The following is a 22,421-nucleotide window of genomic DNA, read 5'->3' as shown; positions in this document are numbered from 1 at the left end:
TCTCAGCTGCCCCCAAGTCAGGGGACCTGGCTGCATGAAGTGTGCCTGTCGGCTGAGCCCTGGGTGACTCAAGACTTGCCAACAGGTCTGGATGTGCTGGGACAGGTCCCAGCCTCCCCTCCTCCCCCACGCCATCTCAGGGTCCTACCTATTGGTCCCACAGAGGGGCAACTCTGATGCAGTGTCTACTCCATGAACCCTGGGTGACAGCAGGTGACAGGGCCTGAGTCTGGGCAGGTAATCCCATTTTTACATAGGGAGTGAAGACTAAATAAACAAGGAAGAATTAGTGGCCGTTGGAGGAACAAAGTCTTGTGTGGCAGGGCTTCACTAGAAACCCCCTTGTCATGATGAGGTCAACACAAGCTAGTGTTGTCTCCTACTGGATGGAGAAAATTTAGCTGGGGCTGACCAGCTCCCCCCGCCCCAGGATCAGCCAAGAATGGCCTCCTCCCTTCCCTCCTCCCTTTCAATGGGGACTGTGCCTGGTGGTGACATTTAAGAGCCAATTCAGGGGAAGGCACCTGACCTTGGGGAAGAATGTGGGAAATGTCTGAAGCCTGAAGGGGCCACCCCCCACCTGGGGCCCAGGAATGTGGGCTCTGGGCCACCTGGGGCCCCCAAGGGAAGTGTGTGCATTGGTGGTTGAAAGAGAAGTAGGGAAGCGGGGTCCAGGAAGGACTTTGTCTGAGGGCCTGGAAAGGTCACCTGGTGAAATCCCTGCATGGTGAAGAGGGTGAAGTCCAACAGTCATCATGGCCCTCCCTGCGCTTCTCCAATCCAGTTAGGGCGCTGTCCTTGACTCCTGACCTCTCCTGGAGGGCACAGATAGTTTCTCTTTTGACTTGTCCAATGCACAGAACCACAGCATGTCAGGGATCTTCAAAGGTAGCAGGGACTGCATCCCTGCTGTTTTACAGATGTGGACACTGAGGACCCCTGGTGGGGCAAGTTGGCTTCACATGCACTAATTATAGGCCAGGACTCAGGGTCCTGCGCTCTGGGCTGGGTGCTTTTCCCACACACACCCCTCTCATGATGCTAGAGATGAGCATCTCCCCCTCTCAGGAAGGAGACTTGGTGGCCTCTTCCAGACTCCCATGGGGGTTCCTGCTGGGAATCTAGTGCCTTCTGGGCTGCCCTTCTGTGGGAACTGCCAGGAGTGAGTGCTGCAGCCACAGAACAGAAACTGAGGGCCTGGCCTCTATGCAAAAGACCATGGTCCACTTGGACAGCAGGTGCTCTATGCCCCAGCTAAGTGGCATTAGCAAGGCTAAGCTACCCTCAGCAGGTGCCCACTTGGAGCTGAACCTTGAGAAAGGGTTTGGAGTAAGAACTCTGCTGCCCTCTCCTGGCCACACTTGGGCATGACTGCTGTCATTCAGGCCTCCTGCTGTTCATCTGCACCAAGCTAGAGGAATCTCCCAATTTCCCTCCCCCTGGAAAGGCGCTCCAGGAGGGCTGGACTGGGTGGGTGTCCTATCACTTAGGCCAGAGTGTTGGCTGCACAAATCAAGGTGGGAAGGGCAGATAGATGATGCCTTGTCACCAATGTTGGATCCTGAAGGAAAAAGGCTGGGGCCAGCAAGAATCGCTCAGCCTGTGCTACCCAGAGTGCTTTGGGGTGAGGGAGAGACTCAGAAGTTCCCATGGAGACCACTTAAATCAATCAACACCAGACAGGATGGTTTGAAAATTTAGAGGATATTTATTTCTTGGGAAGGTCCACAACAGCTGGCAGGCACTGCTTTTCCCTGCTCCAGGGGATTCCTCGCTCTTGTTCCGAGAAATCCCCTCTGTGCTTGGAAGTGCCGTGGGGAGGCTGGGATGGGGACAGAAACCATACACAACACTCCAGAGCCTTAAAAAAATAAAGCAACACACAACCTCCTCCCCACAAATACACACGTACAAAATAAATAGACATATAAAAGAGAGGCCACGCTTCTCCCACCCAGCCAGGACTGCGGGGGAGAGTGGGGCTGGGTGGCTGCCCCCCACTTCTCCCAGGATTATGCAGAGGCTATATGGCATGGAGGTGCCGATGAGCTGAGAATAAGCCCTGGCTTCAGAGGGAGGGCAGGGCGGTCCTCTCCCTGGAGCTCAGTGGGACAGATGTGGGGGTAAGGTTCTAAAGGAACAAATAAATAAATAAATAGGACCCAATGTGTTCCCAAAGGCCAAAGGGCTTGGACTGAGACTCAGGGCCTCTGGGGCCCCGTTTCCCTGAAAATAGCAGTGACAGGCAGGCAGAAAGACTAGCAGAGAAAACAAATCCAAAGCCACACCCCGCCCAGCCTCCAGAGCCAGCCTCCTGCAGATCCTGAAGGGCCAGAGGCCAGCCTCAAATCAGCTCTGGCAGGAAGGGGTGGGCTCAACTCCTGAGTAGCCACTCTGAGCTTGCTCTCTGGCCCTAGAGATACCAAAGGCCATGGACCCTCCCCTTCCTGTGACAGCAGGGACCAGCACAGCCTCTTCCTCTGGGACCAGCATAGCCTCCTCCCTCTCTTACTTGGAACTGTGGCTGTCTCCAGGGTGAGCTCTTCCCTAGGAAAGTCGAGGCAGAGCCTTTGCCTTCTCCTGTTCTTTGTGGCCTTCCTGAGCTGGGGCATCCTGAGGTCAGCTGGGAGAAGTCCTGTTTGACTGTAGGTCACCAAAACAATCCAGTCCCAGTGTCCACCTCGGCTCCACTTGGCCACAAGTGTCCCCGCAGTCTCCAGCCAGGGTCATACTCTCAGCCCCCTTCAGGACAGGAGGGAGAGGGTGTCGGACAGAAGGAAGTATGGAGAAGGGGCAGGAGCCGTTGGAATGGACAGTTTGGGCAGGAGGCCAAACCAGACACACAAAAAAGTCCGAGGGACTCAGGAGTCCCAGAGTCCCTCCTGGAGCTGTGTGGCCCCTGGGGGCCAGAAAGCATGGAGCAGGGGCAGGCTGGCCGCTCAGCTGGGCAGCAGCACGTGCTCCAGGAGGTAGGTGAGGGAGTCCCAGTGCTTCCAGAGGAGGAAGAGGACGAGGACCAGGAGGGCGGTGCTGGTGATGCGCAGGCGTGTCTTCATGAGGGGCGTGATGAAGTTGGCAACAGTGGACACGAAAACCAGCAGCACAGCCATGAGCGCCAGGATCACGTTGATGAACTTGCCCAGCAGCGCCCGCGCGTTGGCGTTCTCCACGCCCTCCAGCTGCACCACCTGCTGCTGCTGCTGCTGCAGCTCCAGCTTGGTGACTCGGGTCAGGCAGGACTCCACGGCCTCCTGCAGGGGTGCAGGGGAGCTCAGCACGGGTGGGACCTCGAGGGGGGGCCCCACCCACCTGCTGGATAGGGTTTGAATGTGCCCTCCTGGGGCTCAGGGTTTGGAAGCTTGGGGCCCAATGTGGCCATGTTAGAGGGACTAGTGCAAGGCAACTGGGTCCCTGGGGTGCTGCCCTTGGTAGAGACTAGAGTGAGTTTCTTAGAGTGAGTTCCTGAGAGTGTGGATTATTACAAAAGAACAAACGTGAGCCTGAATCTCTCTGCCTTCCTGCCTCACCATGTCATCTTTTCTACACAGCCCCCCACATTGGGATGCCACCAGGCTCTCATCAGAGCCAGTAATATATTCTTGGACCTCCAGATCTTGAGCTAAATAAACCTCTTTTCTTTACAAACTACCCAGCCTCGGGCACCTTATGGCAGCAACATAAAACCGACCAATACATACCACCCCAGGATCTAGGAGGGGTGCAGAGTGATCAGTTGCAGCTGGGGGAGAGCCCTTTATGGATGAATTTTGGGGGAGGGGGGAGGATGCTAGGAAATGGGAAGGTGAGAAGCTGGCCCAATCCCAGCTCCCTCTGAGGCAGGCAGATACCTGGAAATGCCAATTACTCATTTGTAAGGCTGCCATCAAAGAGGTGGGGGGCATGGGAGGCCCTTGCCTCTGCACAGTGCACCCTCTTGGCCTCAGGCCCGTCCTGCCCTTATCTCCACCCCCATGCTGCCCTCTCTATCCCAGCCCTCTGGCTTCTGCTCTGGCACATCTGGGACCTCGTTGGGGTGACTCTGGCCGTACCTGGATGTCCCGAGCCCTCTCGTAGGACTGGTAGGCCACCTTCTCCTCCATGCTGGCCAGCTCCTGCTTCAGGTTGGTCATCTCGTTCTGGTGAAGCTCGGTGAGGTCATTGAGCTGCTCCTCTAGCCGCTCGTACCTGGCAGCGGGAGAAGCAATGACACCAGTCCCGGCTCCCAAGCCATCCTTCTGTCCCCAGGATTGGCTCATTCAATCTCTCAGCAAACAATGACTGAACTCACGCATGTGTCCAGTCCTGTTCTAACTTTAACCCCACGACAGAAGCCATAATGCGTATACTTCCACATGCAGGCACTGAGCTAAGCAATTTGCCCACATCACTGCATAAGATCCTCACCACAACCCCATGAGACAGTACTGGGGTCATCCCCACTTGAGAGATAGGAGGACTAAAACAGAGAGGTTAAATAACCTGCCTAGGATCACACAGCTCACACATGGAGGAGTTAAGGATTGACAGACTTTAACCTGGGCTCTGGGTGACAGGGACACCTGCATGTAGAGGACATGATCCCTGCTCTGAAAGGCACAAAATATCAAAAGATGACTGCTAAGTGGCAGTGGTTGGTTTTTAGATGGGATTCCCTCTCAATTTCCTTCTTCACATACATAGAAGAAAAAGTGCTAACTATAGAAGAGATTCCCTCAAATCCCAAGGAGGAAGTGGCAGGTGCCAGAGACTATAGGCACAGAGCAAAGAGCAAAGCAGGCCAAGGGGAGGGAGGAGGGAGGACCCAGACTCCTGCTCAATTGCAGGCTGACCTTAGGAGCTTCCACTGGATGTTTAAACTTTCTGTGTCACATATTTACACACTTCAAACTTACAATTTGGACATTCAGGGTTCACAGTGATCCTCTGAGGTCAGGATGAACATTATCCTCACTGTGAGGACAGGGAACCCACATGCACAGTGTTGATTGCCTTGCTCAAGGTGCACAGTAAATAAAAGAGCAGGGATTTGAACTTGGGTGGCTGGCTCCAGAGTCCCTCCCGGGGACAGGACCCTGCCTCAGTCTCCTTTCCTGTGCACTAACCCCATAGCAACTCAGGCAGAGATACCTAAAGCATCTTGAGGTAGACAGAATCCCCAGGAGTCTATCTGCCTCCTGCCCTGATCAGTCTGGGGGAAGCTCCTTGGATCCTTTCTCTGTCCCTCCCAGCAGCCAGGATCCTTCTAGATGCTTCTCCTTCAGCCTCCACACCCTGGCTCACGCGGTCCGCTGGGCAGAAGCAGAGCCGTGGAGACACCTACCTGTAGCGCTCCTCCTGTAGGCACTGGGTCATGTAGGTATAGTCCCTCTGCAGCTGAGTCTTCATGTCCTCCATGGAGTCCTCCAGGTGCGACTGTCCGTCCTTGATCTCCCGCAGCTCCTCTAGCAGAGAGTCCAGGTTTCCGGGGGCTCCGAACAGCGTAGTGGACTTGGGGCTTCCCAGCGCGCCCCCAGGCCCCGCCCCGGAGTTGCTGCCCGCCCCTGCGGAGCTGGCGCTGGCGCTGGAGCACTCGTCATCGCTGCCGTACTTGGGGCTGGACACCAGGGTAGCGCTGCCACTCAGGGCCCGGGACGCCTCCTCTGGGGGCCCGTCTTCCAGGGGGTCCTTCAGGTGGGCAATGTTGTCGGCGCTGCCGAACTTGTTGCGGATGAGGCTGGCGAACTCCCGGGGCTTGGACACCACCGCGCTGTGGGTGGCCTGCGAGAGGCCGGACAGGCTGCCCTTGACGCCCTCCACCACGCCGCCCCCGAAGCCGCTGATGCCCGCGCGCACGTTGGCCCCCACGTCCTTCAGCCCCTGCTGCATGTCCCGCAGCACGTCCTTGGGCTGCCGCGAGGGTCCGTTCTGCTCGATCTCCTTGAGGCGCCGGCGGTAGTGCTCCAGCTTCTTGTGCAGCTGCGCGATGGTCTGGGCTGACTTCTGGTTCTTCTTCTCGAACACCTGCTTGATGCGGGACACCTGCTGCTTGTCCGCGTTGTTGGCCAGCTTCAGGTACTCGGCCACGTTGTCGTCCCGCGCCTCCTGCTCGATCTTGATCTGCTCGGTGATCTTCAAGATCTTCTGATGCAGGTGGTCGATGGCGGCCTTGGTCCGCTGGGGGTCTGGTGCCCCATCTGGCACGTCCAGGCTGATGGGACCATCAGTGTCACCATGGCCGGAGCCGGAGGGAAGGCTCAGGGACACCAGGTCTCCCTTGTCGCCCTAGGGAAGGAGGCAAGCAGAGGAAGCAGGGATAAATCACAAGCCCACAGGAGGGGCTGGCAGGATTCTCTCCTGTGGCCATGGAGACCTCTGGAACTTGATTTCTCTACCTGCCCCAGCACAGGGACCAAGCAGGTGAGACTGGAAAGTTGTGTGGTTGATTTCTTGGGGATGAGATCACCGCCCCCCCCAGAAAGCTCCTGCCTTGAGCAGGTCCCCCTCTGAGCTGACCAAAGCTTGCACTCTAGCCCCAAGACTCCCTGCCCTCCCACCTTGTCCTCAGGAACCCAGCAGAGAGCAGGTCACCTGCCCCTGCTGACACTTCTCCCAGACCCCCCTGTTACCTTCCAGCTCTCTGGAGTCACCAGCAACCTTTTCCGCTTCATGATGCAGGGCGCACTCTGCCCTGACCTGTCTCCCAGAACTGGGAGAGAAGCATACACCCACCCGCCCTGCTAGCCAGGTCCCGGAGGACTCAGGTCCCAGAGGTAACTCACAGGCCAAAGGATGCTGGGAGCAGTCTGGGGTCTGAGGGTACCTGCCGCTCAGCTGCCCCTCCTCCCCATCAGGCAGGCGAGCTTCCCCAGCACATTAGGGTGGCATAGAATTTGGAGAGGCAAAGTAGAGGGACTGAGAAAGGATGAGGGGGAGGATAGAAAAGAAGGAAAGGTCACAGGAGATAGGAAAGACAGAATGCCAGGCTGGATGTGCAGGCAGGCCTGGAGCGGGTGCTCAGGGACTGCTGCCCCCAGGCCTCCTGGATCATCTCTGTCCACAGCAGAGCCCCAGCGCCTTATCACCATGAAACAGAAGCAGCAGGAAACGACTCAACCCCATATATTTTTACACACAGCACGTAAGACTGGGTCAGATCATTAGGGGGACAGGGGTGGGTGACTGTTTGTGGAGGAAGGAGTTAAACACAAAGAAAGTGGCCCAGTCACATGCACTGGGACCGGAAACAGTCCTTGCCAACTACAGGCATAAGTCACTTGCTCCATATCTGCCAAGACGCAAAGTTATTGGAAAACACTATTGAAAACAATAGCTCTGCAAAACCCAGGAGCCACGGGAGGGTGGCTTCCCTGTGGGCTTCCTCTGGGGCTTTTGTAGGTCACAGGTTCTCCAAGGATACTGACAACGAGGACCGTCCCCCTTCCCAATCTCTCCTGAAGTCAGGAATTTCCCCTTGGTTTGCTTTGGGTCTCTGCTCATGTCCTCTGGCCCTCCTGTCAGGTGTCTGCACCTTCAGGCCTCTGCTCCTCGCAGTGTCTGACCTATCACACTTAAGAGGCCCCCTCCACAGCCTCTCTTCAGTGATATCCCAAGGTCAAACATGTCTCCCCAGTCTGACTTAAAAACCCATGCTCCGGATGGCTCCCTGTGGTGATGGCAAACTGCTCATCTCAATTTTCCTGACCCTCAATATTCTCACCTGTAAAATGGGCAAAATCATATCCACTCTTAGGGATGAGGATTGTGACTCAGTGGTAGGGTGCTTGCCTAGCACCCATGAGGCACTGAGTTCGATCCTCAGCACCACATAAAGATAAAATAAAGGTATTGTGTCCACCTGCAACTAAAAATTATATATATATATATATATATATATATATATATATATATATATATATTTTAAAAATCTACTCTAAAGTCTTCTGGAGGGTTACCTGTAGTTCACTGCATATAGGTAACCCCATGTACAGATTTTGTGCCAATTTTTTTTTTCAAAAACAAAAAAAATGTGTGACCAATATGTGAAACTTTTTTTAAAATACCTTTATTTTAATTTATTTTTATGTGGTGCTGAGGACTAAACCTAGGGCCTCGAGTGTGCTAGGCGAGCACTCTACCGATGAGCCACAACCCCCCACCCCCATGTGAAGCTTTTTTGTGTGTGTGTGTGGTGCTGGGGATTGAACCAAGGCCTTGTGCATGCAAGGCAAGCACTCTACTGACTGAGCTACATCCCTAGCCTTCCGATGTGAAGCTCTTTAAAAAAACAAAATTTAGTTATGGATGGACACAATGCCTTTATTTTGTTTTTTTGTGGTGCTAAGGATTGAACCCAGTGCTTCACACGTGCTAGGCAAACATTCTACCACTGAGCCACAACCCCAGTCCTATGTGAAGCTTTTAAAAAAATGGTGCTAATATTGCTTAAAATTATTATTAGTAAATGTCTTTGGTGCAATATTAGAATGCATAGAATACCCAAAAACAATTATTAATGCAGTGGTGATGCTGTTGTAGTGAAATACAGTAGAGATGATGTCCTGCAGCACTTAGCAAAGTGTAGAACACACAGAAGGCACTCATGAAAGGCTGAGTCTGGATCTAGGCAGTATAATCCTTTTGTATCCTGGTATGTGTGTGTGTGGGTGCCTGTGGCCTAAATTTATTTAAAAGATTATACCAATAAACTTATTCAAGTATTGACAAAATTAAGTTCTGTTTATTGTTCGGTGTTAAGGATTGAATCCAGGGCTTCCTATACACTAGACAAGAGCTCTACCACTGAACTACAGCCCTGCCTCCAAAATACAGTTCTTTATTAAACATGTGGCCTTGACTACTAAAGAACTTGGCCTTGTCCTAATTACAGATGCCCAAACCTCTTCCTCCCTTCCTGGGGAAAAGACTCTCCAGTAAACAGGTTTCATTTTTGTTTTTGTTTTTTTGTACCAGGGATTGAACCCAGGAGTGCTTAACCATGAGCCACATCCCCAGCCCCTTTTTTAATGTTTTATTTAGAGACAGGGTCTCACTAAGTTGCTAGGCCCTTGCTAAGTTGCTGAGGCCGGCTTTGAACTTGTGATCCTCCTGCCTTAGGCTCCCCAGTCACTGGAATGACAGGCATGTACCACTGTGCCTGGCCTCCAGGAAACAGGTTTTTAATCTGGCTGCATTACCGCCATTTGCTCTGTAACTGGAAAGGGAACAGACTTGATCCACCTCCTGATGAGAAATGGATGCAAAAGTGCTATGGAAAAGGAAGGTGCCCGAGGACTCCATCCAAGTGGAAAAGAGCAAATCCCTCCCTGGCAGTTTGGCTCTTTCCTCTTTCCGTTTGGCATCTGTCTGGCTTAAAAATTAAAAGCAGCATTAAAGCTGGCTGTGGAATCCCCATGAATGGGAAGACGCTGCTGGGGCCTGGTGGTGGGGTGGCCTGGGGCTAGGGTTCTGTTCCCCTCGCCCATACCTCATCTCTACCCATTGGTCCAGATTGGAGCCTGGGGTCCTGCCCTGCCACAGGACATCAGCTTTTTCTTGTCCCTTCTTCCTGGAGACCCCCTTGGTGACACAGGATCTACCATGATGTTGGTTCGGGCATCAGAGGATAGCCCCACTGTGCTTTCTCTGAGGGAGGATTCTTAGCATCTTTTCCCTTTGTCCCTTCAATCCCTGAGCTCTTCTCTTTCCTTTGGATGACTGTCCTACATGCCTTGACTAAAGAATAAAGATAACAATTCCTACCACTGCTCTCCAAGGGCTCATGAGCCCCAAGTGCTTTACACAGATGAATTATGTGTAAAGCCGGGAGGCAGCAGTATAGTCATTCCCATTCTACAGTAGAGGAACTGAGGCCCACAGATGCTGAGGACCTTGCCCAGGACTTCACCAGTGAGCAAAGGTCTAGGATTCCAATCTTGTCCTGCTCCAAGCCTGATCCCATCTTGGAGACCTGGGTAGCTCTGCAGCTCTAGGCAGCTTTGCCTCAGCTGTCCCACATTGGGAGACTGGTCCTCTACCAGTGATCCTCAGCCAAGACCTGGCCTCACCCTGGAGCATTTAAACTGTGGGCTTTTTATCCCTAAGTGAGCAAAGAAAGGCGTTTCCTCCCAACCCATCCTGCCTGAGATCTCCGTGACCAGGTGCAAATGCTTGGAAATATCCAGAGTGGCTGCAGCATGTGACATCACCTCTGAGACTTCACTGTGACCTCTCCAGCTTCCCTCATTGGTGCCAATGCCTCATCTTGCTGGGCTCCATAAGAATTTCACTCACCCACCCCAGCACCGGGCCCCCTCTAGAGCTTAGGTATGACTGTGAGCACTTGGGTGAGATGAGAGGGAGAGATGAAGGGTGTGTGTGGTGGGGACCCCAGGGACACCTTGTGGGAAATACTGAGATCCTCTTGTGGTTTTTGCTCTCAACACTGAGACACCCCAGCTACCACTTGGATCTGAATGGCCTTCCTTGGAGAATGCCCTGGCCAATTGGCGATGGAGAGATAGCCTTTTCCATCTTCAGTCAGTCCTTCAATCTGTCTGACCACCAGGGCTCCTGACTCAGAGACTGCTCACCTTGCTTCTGGCCTGGATCCAGCCACAGGAAAGTACCTCAGGGCTGTTCTTGTCACTAGTCTCCTCCTTAGACCCCCACAGTCCCCACACTTCCCATCAAGGGGGCAGGAAGGGACCCACCAGTGAAGGCAGAGCTCACCTGGAGCCTCAGTCTGGACTGAGAGGCTGCTCAGATGGAAACACCTGGCCTCCGCTGGTGCAGACCCTACGTGTACCTCAGCTCTGCTCTCCCTCCGCACATACAAGGTTCTTCTAGGGTTTGCAGGACAAGGAACGTCCTGCACACTAACAGGAAATACCAGACATCCCCCCCACCTCTCCGCTCCAGGGTCTCTGATGGTGATTCTACTCTGAGGAGACCCCTGGTCCTCCAAGGCCCCTGACAGGCTGCGCTGTCTGGTGATACATGGAAAAGCAGAACTGAACCTGGCGGTGGGACCCTGTGAAGAAGAGGACAGCAGACACTCCCAGGATGGCTGGGCCAGAGGGGCACTGGGTCCTGGTCCCCTTGTGGCCTCCTTTTTTATACTGTCAGGCCATCTGGGAGTCCTGCAGCAAGATACCAGCTCCTCTCTGCTCCTCTATGGAGATTTTGGGTGCCTGGGCTGTCTCCAGTCACAGAGCATCTGCACTTGGCTCTGCTGCCCAAGGAGGAAGGTGACATGTGTGAGGAATGCGGGCGTTATGCTCTGCCTTCTCCACACACATGTGCCACGCAACAGGGGCACAGAGTGACCATGGCAAAGAGCACAGAGGAACTGGCAGACAGACAGGCAGAGGTTCAGAGAAAGATTCTGCTTTAACAAAGGGAAGAAAATTGGATGACAAGATGAGAAGCCTGTTGAGAAGATGGAACAGGGGAATATGAAGAGGGGAGAGGCTTCCAGAAAAGAACAGCAACAGGACAGCGAATGGGCAGAGCAGGGCAATGGGAAAGTCCCAAATCTGCCTTTGACATTGACTTAGACCCCTGCCTCTGTCTGTGTGCCCTTCTGAGACTCCTTTTCCTATCTGAAAGCAGGGACAGTAATCCTGCCTTCCTCACAGGAGTATCAGGAGAATGAAAGGAGACATGGAGTAAAGGGTGGACGCAGGTGCCCCAAAGCAAACACAAAGCCAGTCACTGCGTACCCATTAAAATGGCAACGATGAATTTTTTAAAGTCAATGTGTTGGTGAGCATGTGCAGAAATTGGAATCCTCCTGCATTGCTGGTAGGAATGTAAAATGGCGACACCACTGTGACAAGCAGTGTGGTAGCTCCTCAAAAACTTAAACAGAATAATCATGTGACCCAGCAATTCCACTGCCAGGTATAGAGCCCAAAGAACTGGGAATGGGTATTCAAGCAAATATGTGTATACAAGGTTCACAGCATCCCTCTTTCCAAGAGCCAAAGGGTGGATGCAACTCAAGATGGTCATTTTAAACCAAAGAATGGGTCCACACAGGGGTTGGGGTTGTGGCCCAGAGGTAGAGCGCTTGCCTAGCATGCGTGAGGCACTGGGTTCGATCCCCAGTACCATATAAAAATAAAACAAAGGTGTTGTGTTCATCTACAACTAAAATGTGTGTGTGTGTGTGTGTGTGTGTGTGTGTGTGTGTGAATGAATGGGTCCACACAATGTGATGTCCTTCATGATGGGATATTATTTGGCCATAAAAGGGAATAAAGTTATGATAATGCTAGAAAATGGTCAAATCTTGAAAACAGTGTGCTAAGTGAGAGAAGTCACACAAAAAAGGCTGCATATCAAATGATCCCAGTATAGGAAACCTCCAGAGCAGTGAAATCCCCAGAGATAGCAGGTGAGCGGGTTGCTAGGGACTGGGGAGTGGGAGGAATGCATTGAGTACCTAATGGGGACAGGGTTTCCTTGGGGATGTTGAATGTGTTCTGGAACTAGAAGGAAGTGACGGCTGCACCACATGGTGTGGAAGGCCACGTCCTCCAATGGTCTGGGCTGAGCCCCAAACCAGTGCCCCATTTCACAGCAGGTCTGCAGGAGGGTATCTGGGTCTTCCTTCCACTATCTCATGTTTAAGAGAGCAGAAGCTCTTCCCAGAGCACCCCTATCCTGGGCTAGGTGTCTAGAAAGAGGAGTGACACAGATTCCTCAACCCCAGTCATTTGCGGGTGGAAGCTCCCAGGGCCCCCAGCCTGGAGTAGGGGACGGGGGCTACCCAGGAGTGCTGTTCTTCTCTCCAAGTGGCTGCAGAGCCTCACTTAGCTCAGGCCAACACATTTTCTGAACATGCACAATTGCCAGCACCACATCTGGAGTCCTGTCCCCTCATCCCATTTCCTACTTGAGATTGTCATTCTGCAGGTACTGACCCCTGCTAACTCCTTGTGAACAGGCTGGGGAGGATTTAAGAAGAGAACTAGCAGGAAGATTATGCTTTTCCTAAGATTCCTGCCTAAGCCAGGCACTTGGGGAGGTCAGGTCCTGCCTCTGCTGGAAGGAGGCGGGAGGCACCAGCAGGGCTGGAGCCATAGACCTCATTGGATATAAAGACAGAGATCCAAGAAGTGCCGGCGAGGGTCCTTCTGTTGAGTATCTAAGGGCCAACTTTCTCTATCCCCTTCCTGGCTCTGATGAGGCCTACCCACAAATCCTGGGACATCCCCTGCCCTCAGCAGCACCACAAACTCACTCCCTGCCCCCTTCCAGCAACACTAAGCAAAGCTGGATTAGGTGCAACACCAGATTATAGGAGCTGCTGGATCAAGGCTGCCAAGTCCTGACCCCTGTGACCCTCTGGGGGCTCCCACCTTCTCCTGGAGACCTGAGCTCAGTGTCTTCGTGTTAACCCCAACAGGGGACGCCTGCTGTCTTCATTGTACATTGGCCCAGCAGCCTGGATCCCTGAAATCCAGGAGGCACAGAAAGTACAGGCTTAGTGGAGCTTTGGAAGGACAGAGGAGGGTCCTGGCTGCATACATTATGAGATGGGAATAGAGGTTTTCTTTTCTTAGAGACAAAAATGCATGAGACATTCTCCAGGATGCAAGGTGTACCTGTGGCCTCCCGTATCCCCACCTGGGGGCAGGCAACCCCTTCCTGGATTCACAAAGAGTTCCTATGAGGGTCCCAGAGCAGGCTGACACAGAAGAAGGGCCTTCATATCCTAAGTGGAAAGACAACGCTGAGGTCACTCTTAGAAGGAGGAGGAGGAGAAGGGAGAGAAAACGAAACAGGTCTTTTGGGGCTCCCATGCTTCCCTTCAGGAAGCCAGGGCAACCCTGCCATCCGAGGAACAATGGAGTCAGGTGAGGGGTCAGCCCTGACCTGTCCCTGTGTCTGGCCAAGCAGATGGGCCCATGCAGGATGCTGCTCCTGAGGGTGTTGTCTAACCTTCCAGGGGGTCAGAGCCCAGCAGGCTCATGTGGCCTGGGGACCGTCAGGCCTGGTGACTCAGCAGAGTTGCTCAGACCTGTTGACGCTGACTTTAGCAGCCCTCCAGGATGAAAACCCTCAGATCCCCTCTTTTCTACTAGACCCTAGAGAGAGAGGTATGCAACCTAGACTGGGGTGGAGAGGAAAGCCTGGGCCAGCTAAGATCCTTCAGCTCAAAGAGGTAGCTTGAGCCCATGGCCAGGCTGGGGGCAGGGAGCTGGCATTCTGCTAGACCAGGCTGGAGTCAGGAGTCCAGCTCCCATCCTTCACCTCGGCAGGCACCGCCCTGTTTGGCTGGTGGCTCTCTTCCTGGTGGGGACATGTAGGCCACACGAAGCTGTTCAGTCTCCTCTGGAGGCTTTACTACTACAGACCCAAGCAAGCCAGAGTGGGCGAGGGGTGGGAAATAGCCTGCTGAGGGCCTGGTCTGGTGCCTGCAGGCCTAAGATGCCCCTCAGAGGGCAGGGAGGAAAATCATTAGACACTTAACGGGGTGCATGCAGGGTGGTATGTCCCCCTCTGGAAGCACAGCAAAAACACTACTGTGCCCAGGCCCCATGCAGGGAAGGCAAGGGGCAAGGCATGGCCTCAGTGGCCTCACAAGCATGTCACATTTCTACCAGAGGATTCCAGGGTGCAGACTACAGGCAGACTACGCTCACTGGTGCGTCCAGAAGAACCCCCATCTCAAGGCAGCTGTCATCAACCCTCCTCCTCCTGCAGTAAGTTGTCCTTAACCCTAAGGGCCACTGTCTTCCTGGCAGAGAGGTACTCCCTCATCTAACCCTTGGTTTCCGGCCCATTGGGGACACCCCTAGGTTGTGGTCAGAACTACATCCTACCTCTAAGTTCCTGCCCTGAGAACAAAGCCATATTGTCCACATAAATGTCCTATACTCTCCTCCTGTGTCCTCACACCTGCAGGCCCCTGGAGAATCCCCCAGAGCTGCCCTCTTACTTTGGGGTCTCCTCCATTCTCCATCCTCCAAATTTTCCAGAAGCCACACCCTCTGTTCCTGGACTCTCCCATGGTCCACCAGGAGTCTCCCCTGGTCCACCAGGGTGTGGGACCTCCTGGGGCCTCTCCTTCCTGTCACTGTTTCTCCATAGACAAGTGACCACAACTGGAAAGACCCCTTCCACTTAATTTGATGCCAGCTTCTCTGCATCCAGAGTTCTCTGTAATTGGAGGTGAGGGGGTGCTGCTCCCACAGAGTAAGCACAGCCCTCTGGCAAACTCCAGAAATGCCCTTCCCCCTCCCCGGACCCCCCACCAGATGAACTTTTCTCCTTCCACCGACAGGATTCCGCTAGCCACCCCGTCTCACAGGCCTCACCTGTGTGGGCACAGTTTCCCAAAGCCGTGCTGGCGATGAGGTACCAGGTGCTCTAAGGCCCCAGCTCTCAGAGGACTGTGCCAGGATGCCAGGGTCACAATCCCTAGGCTGCACTGGGCCGGCTGTGGGAAGCCGGGGTCTGCGAGCAGGTGTGCCGGAGCTCCCAGGCTCTGCAGCCGCCATCTCCAGTCTGAGGCCCAGCCGGGGATTAGGGGCGGATTGCTCTGGATTTCCCCCTCCCCTGGGGCTCACAGCTGCTCCTTCCCATCTGGCAGGATCACAGAGCTGGGCTAGGAGGACCAAGCTCTGAGGAGCCTCTCCCTGGTCCAGCTGTTGCCACTGTGAGTTCCAAGTATGTGAAGATGCCCAGGTGTGACGCCTTGATCAGGGGAGGGGGTGGGGAAGCATTGGGAACATAAGACTTGTACACTCAGACAGGCACCCTGCCCCGCCCATCTCACATGTCCAGAAATGCTTCCCAGGGTCAGAAGACCTCTCAGAACACAGCCTCTCCCACTCCCTGCTTCAGCTCTGAACAGAAGAGGGTCTCCTTCCTGGCCAGGCTTCCAGAATGCAGAGAGCTCTCCAAAGTTAGAAAGACCTGCCTGGCAGATCTAAACAGAACCAGCTCCACCCTGCGTCCTCTCCCTCTCCGCCTGCTGCCCTGTCCCTACCCCACTGTGCTCCTGGGACAACCTGCCTACCCTAATAATCACCTGAAGGAGACAGCAGCCAGCCTCACCAGGGGGATTCCTCTGCCCTGAGATTCTGTCCCAGAAACGCACTGCGCTGGACACCACGTGGCTACTTCTCTATAAGCTTCTGCCTCCCACTCCCTGCTCTCTGACCCCCAGCAACACCCAGGCCAAAACACCCAAGATTAAACACAGAGGCAAACTCACAGCAGTCTCTTTCTCCTTGGACTTCATCTGTACAATTCCAGTAGGAAATCCTGTTGCCAGCAGAGGGGGCCAGAGGTCCACACTTGAGGAGAGCAGGCAGTGAGGGTAGAGATGGGGTGGCTAGCAGAATCCTGGGGAGTCTCTAGTGGCAGCTTCCCCAGGCAGAATCTCCATTCAAAGACGTGGATTCTGCACCCACTTGAGCCTGGAGAGGCACTCAGGCCTTAAATACAGAGGACCGACATGAATCATGCTGATAGGGCAGGCAGTTCAAGAAGGTGTGAAGAGATAAGAAGGGCCCAGTGCTATCACTGGGGACCAGTGTCAACAACGCCTGCAGCCAAAATCACTGAGACCAGGAGTCCCCACACCCCAGGCTCAAGGAAACTGTACAAACATGTGCATTGGCCCATGACTTGGGGTTTGTGAGGACAGAAGTCTGGCAAAGCACATTACACAGTTCTCAATTTCTGGGGCCACTCTGATCTATAAGGTCAGGGGACACTTCCAGCCAGAGTGCTTGGTGTCAGAAAAGCATCTGGTATAAATCTTTATCCTGCCACCTGCTAGCTAGGCATCCCAGCAGGCACTGTCCACGCTTTATAACCACAATGGCCAACCACAGAGTGGCCTGGATGAGGCTCAGGGGAATGAGACCAAGGCATCCAGAAATGGTGAATGAGCTGAGCCTTGAGACCCTCCCTGCAGCTTAGCCTGAGTACCAAGGGTACATATAATCATTGCCACCCAGGGCCACAGTGAGAAGCCCAATACATGGTAGGTCTCATTGAAATAGATGACTGATCCTGAGGCCCTTCGCCACAGGTGAATGTGCACATGTGCATGCACGCGCGCACACACACACACACACACACACACACACACAGCATAGTATTCCACATAGTACCTGAAGATTTGGACTGGGACATAAAAAGCCAGAAAAGTAGCTGCTAGATGTAGCAAAGGTAGACACGGGAGAGCTGCCACAGGCATTAAAATAATGGGCTCTTAAAAGACACCAGCTGCTACCAGGTGCCATGGTGCATGCCTGAAATCCCAGTAGCTCATGAGGCTGAGGCAGAAGGATCATGAGTTCAAGACCAGTCTCAGCAATTTATCAAGACCCTAAGCAATTCATTGAGACCTGTCTTTAAATAAAACACAAAAAAATGGTTGGGGATGTGGCTCAGTGGTTAAGCGTCCCTGGGTTCAATCCCAGGTACTCATCCACACCCCACCCCACCCCGACCCTAAATAAACAAACAAACAAACAACAACAAAACCACCAGCTGCAAAGTAACTTTCCTTTTGCAAAGAAAAAATGCTGCTGGGTAAATGTTACTGGGTGCACTTCCTAGTAAGTCTTGGCTGTCCCCCTCAGCCACTTCCTCCCTGGCCTGGCTCAGATGAAGGCTGCATCTCAGGAGAGGCAGGGTGGTCACCTCAGTCCACAGGACCAGGCAGCTGGGCTGTGGCTGGGGGCTTCTGGCCTCACTCTCTCTACCCTTCCAAGTGGAGACAGAGTCTGGGGGTAACAGATGGGCTCCTGTCATGCTGGAAGAGGAGGCTGGAGGGAAGCCTCGGTTCTGAGCACAAACCATTCCCTGCACAGACGGCAGGCTCAGTTCTTTCTTTTGCCGGTTCCCCTTATCTGCCCCCGCCCTCCCCATATCCTTTTTCCTCTTCCCATAATTTTAACACCATGCCCCTTCTTTCTTTAACTTTTTATTTTTTAAATTTGTTTTTGTAATACCGGGGATTAAACTCAGGAGCATTTTACCACTGAGCTACACCCCCAGCCCTTTTTATGTTTTATTTTGAAACAGGGACTCACTAAGTTGCCCAGGCTGGCCTTGAACTTGCAATCCTCCTGCCTCAGTCTTCTGAGCAGCTGGGATTCTAGGTTTGCGCCATGTGTTCAGCTCTTTAACACTTTAAAAATATTTTTATTTTTTATCTTTGCCTTATTATTCTTCAGCCCCTTCCCCTATCCTTGCCTTTAAAAAAAATCTTTCTACCTACAACTCTTTCTCTTTAAAGCAAATAAAATAAAAATAGGGCTGGGGGGTTTAGCTCAGCAATAGAAGACCTGCCTCGCATGTGTGAAACCCTGGGTTCAATCTTCAACACCACAAAAAATAAACAAAAATTGAAAAAGCACAATCCACACATTCTGTAGGGTGGGAAACCTGAGAAGTCATAGGTTTTAGGAGCAAAAGACTAATGCTAAAAAGCGGCTAAATTTAGTGCCTTAAAATACAAAGTGAGGCTTTAGAAAATCTCAGGCCCCACCTGTGCTGTGAAAGTCTCCAGAGAGGACTCCTCCTTGGACAGCTGCCCCGCTGCTCACCAGTCCCTCTGGGAAATGGGGACTGCCATTATTCAGATGCCCTCCCCCACACTCAATTTCAAGCCTGGCCAGAAGGTGCACCTTAGGAACTCAGGTTAACAAAGGGCCCTGCTTTCCCTCTGGGGAGATGACAGAGAAAGGTCAATATTCTTCGGCATGAACTAGGCAAGGTGAGTGTGTTTCCTAAGTGCACACGGAGAGGCCCAGAAACATGAGTTGGAAAAGAAGGACCCCACAAGCAGGAAGCTGTGGCATAGCATCAGCCCTACGAGCCGCGCGCGCGACCTTCCAGCTGCTCCAAGGAGGAGGCTACTATCTCCTCCCCTGCAGGTTCTTTGCTGGTCCAATGCTGTGGAGATGACTGTTTAGGGAGGCCTCTCTGGGCATGGACACAAGCCCAGATGTTGGGCAGTGGAGAGAACCACTGACCTGGGTCACTTTTAGGCAAGGAAAAATGTGTGCCAGGCAGGTAGAAAGAGGATGATTTCATGCCTTTATAGCTACTGCTTCACCAGAGGGGTGTACTGAGAACAGGCTCAGGATAAAGTGACTCAGAGAGAAAGTCGCATCTCGTTTCTGGGCAATTTTTAGGATGCACAGTGCTCTCTCCTCCACCCTATTTGCCAAGAGCGATTGAGAAGGATTCCTTTCTAAAGGAGAGGATTTGAAACAGACTCCTGTGGGCTCCTGCTGACTCAAGGGCTCTGAGCTGACCACAGGCTGATGTGATTAAATGAGAAATGTGCATGAAAGCACTTTGCTGTGACAAGCTGTTCAACGGACTGTGGACGCCAGAAAGCCCTTCAAAGGGACATAACCGGCACATCCTAGGGGGCATGACCTCAATGGCCACTGGGCCCCCCCACAAAGTCAGCAGACAGGCACAGGCCCAGATAATATTTGGGTCTGAAGCTGCCTTCCCAGGCAGTGAAGAAACCTTATATCGTGAAGTTAATGTTACGGGGCACTTGTCTTTCCAGGGCAGGGTTTGCCTTTCCAGCTGCCCCAAGGAGGTCCCCTGGGCACAGTATCACCATGGATCTGGCTGAGCTTTGCTGAGCATGTTGAATTATTCACTAGCTATGGATACCAGCCCAGCTCCAGGGTCTCGGGGGTGGGGTATCTGGAAAGGAAAGGAAAGAGGATGGAAAGATGTTCTAGAACCAGACTTGGGGGAAAGTCAAAGTGGTCAAAAGAAGCAGGAGGACCACTGAGCTGGCCTTTAAAGGATTTGGGAAACAGGAACTGGGGGCATCAAGAGCAGTCTGCCAAGCTGCCTGCCTGCGGCACCCCAGACTCCTGTCCCTGGAGTGAAAAGTAGGTGGGAGGGGCATTACACTGCAGTTCAGGGCGGGGCTTGATTCCCTAGGACCCTCGGGGGAATGCAATGCCGAGTGTGCTTCATCTCTGCTTCATCTCTGCTTCTATTTCGGAGCCCTTTGCCCTGTAGGTGTAAATACAGAAAGTCCAAACTGCCTACGAAAAGAGAGAAGAGGTAGAAGCAGGGATCAGGTTAACGGTACTGTATTTCCATTGCCTCACGGAGCCCCGAGGGACCAGGGTCACGTTTCTCATCTCAGGGATGTGGCAGATCCAGGGAAGAATGTGCTGCCAACTCCCAGTACCTATGCTCACATCCCCAGCGCCGGCTCCACACCGTCTGGAGCCCGATGACAGAGCTCCTCTTGCTGCTGATTGTTACTGGCTCTGGTGTGGGGGCTGACACCTGAACCTTGAGCACACCTTCCTGTAGGCAGCAGGCAGCGCAAAGCGTGTCTGAGGCAGCTGAGGCTGAGGGAGGAGGGTGAAAGCCTGGCTGGTGTCTCCCATCTGCATGGGGGCCAGCATCCCCTCAGCCCCCAGAGGCTAAGACAGAATTCCTCTCCTGCAGGTTGTGGCCTGGGTTTAGTGACAAAGGGTTTAAAAGGCATGACTTTGGGCCAGATACAGTGGCACTCGTGGCTCAGGAGGCTGAGTCAGGAGGTTCACAAGTTCAAAGCCAGCCTTAGCAACTTAGTAAGGCCCTAAGCAACTCAGTACGGAGCCAGTCTCAAAATAAAATATAGAAAATGGCTGGAGATGTGGCTCAGTGATTAAGCACCCCTGGGTTCAATTTCTAGTACCAAAAAAGAAGAAAAAGAAGGTATGACCTTGGATCTTGGATAATACATACATACATACATATATATATATATATATATATATATATATATATATATATATATATATATATATATTTGTTTGTTTGTTTGACAGTACTGAGGGTTGAACCCAGGGCCTCACACATGCTAAGCAAGCACTCTACCACTGAGTACATCCGCAATCCCTTGGTAGTAACTTGGAAACTTCTAATTCATCCCCAGGATCTTGGGAAATTCTGTGCTCCAGAGCCGGAGCTAACCTAGAGTACATGGAATACTTCCATTGAGAAGGAATGTCAGTAGGTGTCAGTGGGAAACAGATAAACACAGGTTGATTTTGGAGACCAGTGCATTGCTGAAGCAAGTGAGCCCAGATTCTGTTCCAAAAGATAAAAGCATGCTGCTGCCTGGGATCTCCAGAGTCAGAGATTGGGGGCAGAGTCCTCATTTGGGGGCCCCTCTCTAATTGGATAGGACCCCAACAAAGCAAGGGGCTTCACCTGAACAAGAGAAATTAAAATCAGATAAAGGAAAACAGTAGCTCTTTAGGCACCATAGCATCCACTTCTGCATGGGGACCCAAGCACCCAGGAAACCATTGCTGAGATGGGGAACAATGGCACATGGCAAATCACAGAGCCACTTGCTTAGCCCGCCAGAGCCCTGGTTGGTGGCATGGTCTCAGAAGGCTCCTCTGGGGAGTTGGGCAGCTGCTTCTGGCTCTCCTTTTGCCCAAGAGACATTTCTATGCAGAGAGGAAGAGAAGAGGGAAAAGAAGACAAGATGGGGTAGAGGAGAGGGACAGAGATGGCAGCTGAGCTTCCCAGATGTCCATGGGTATATGTGAGTGGCGGGTGAGTCAGGAGGTGGCTGCAACCCTGAAGCAAGGCCCCTGTGGCCTCCCAGGTAACCAAGTCTGAGTTCTGTCTATGAGCTCAGACACAGCAGCGGCCCTGGGGGCCCAGTGGTCTGCTGTCCCCAATTACCAAGGGAACACATTTGGAAACCTCCCTCAGCAGGACCGGCCACACCCACCTATGAGCCAGCAGACTCCCAGACATAAATAAACTAGGGCCTCTGGGTGCATGCCAATCTCTCAGGCTTCTTGGCTAGAGCCAAGAAGGGTGGCCCCTTGCTCTCCATCCTGTAAACAGGGGTGCTTATTTATGCTGGGGCAGAGAAGAAATCCAGTTGTTTAAATCTGGTAGGGAGTGTACGGAAAGGACAGGATGTCCAATCTGCCCTGGGTTAGGTGATGAGCTGTACTCTGCCCCTTTCCCCATCTGGAACCTAAAGATAACACCTCTGCCAGCCACAGGCAAACATCCAGTCAAGACAGCATCTCTCCACTCTTACCACATCCCTGCTCAGCAGCAGACACTCTCACCTGTGCCCTGCACCCTGTCTGCCCACAAAGCCAGGGCAGCAGGACGGCCTGTTGGGAAGAGTCCTCCTGCCGCTGAGCTAAGGCTGTTCAGACGCCCACCAGGCCCTGCCCCATGCTGCTCCTCCTCAGCCACACTGGACAGGAGGCCCAGTCAGGAGCTGGCCATGACCCCAGCACTCTGTGCCATTCCCCTCTTGACACCCTCCCCTGGGTACATCCTGCACAAGCCCTGAGTGGGCAAGGCTGAGCGGGGACTGTGGGGACAGCTGGGGAGAGGTTCTAGACACAGAAGAGAAGGGAGAAGGGGACTATAAGCCCTCTGATTCCTCATTTTCC

General features: G+C 53.1%; 1 protein-coding gene across 6 annotated transcripts in view; it reads right to left on the bottom strand.

The window, feature by feature from the left end:
- Positions 1-1,685: 1,685 nt before the first annotated feature.
- Tmcc2 (transmembrane and coiled-coil domain family 2) overlaps positions 1,686-22,421 on the bottom strand; it is a 43,128-nt gene continuing 22,392 nt past the window's right edge. For 2 of the 6 annotated variants that reach the window (XM_021729242.2, XM_021729243.3), the window contains 3 exons: positions 5,321-6,261; positions 4,050-4,185; positions 1,686-3,251 (listed from right to left, as the gene is read on the bottom strand). In XM_021729242.2, the coding sequence (XP_021584917.2) occupies positions 2,940-3,251; positions 4,050-4,185; positions 5,321-6,261 (1,389 nt within the window). In that variant the 3' untranslated portion in view covers positions 1,686-2,939. Of the gene's footprint in view, positions 3,252-4,049; positions 4,186-5,320; positions 6,262-6,605; positions 6,675-13,589; positions 14,008-15,305; positions 15,533-16,207; positions 16,417-22,421 lie in introns of those variants that run through there. The other 4 variants (XM_013360406.4, XM_021729244.3, XM_078022693.1 and 1 more) reach the window with 4 other exon arrangements.

The sequence above is a fragment of the Ictidomys tridecemlineatus genome, chromosome 10, assembly GCF_052094955.1.
Source record: "Ictidomys tridecemlineatus isolate mIctTri1 chromosome 10, mIctTri1.hap1, whole genome shotgun sequence".
NCBI lineage: Eukaryota > Metazoa > Chordata > Mammalia > Rodentia > Sciuridae > Ictidomys > Ictidomys tridecemlineatus.
The sequence above is the reverse complement of the archived record's forward strand: the minus strand, read 5'-3'. Positions and strand labels throughout refer to the sequence as shown.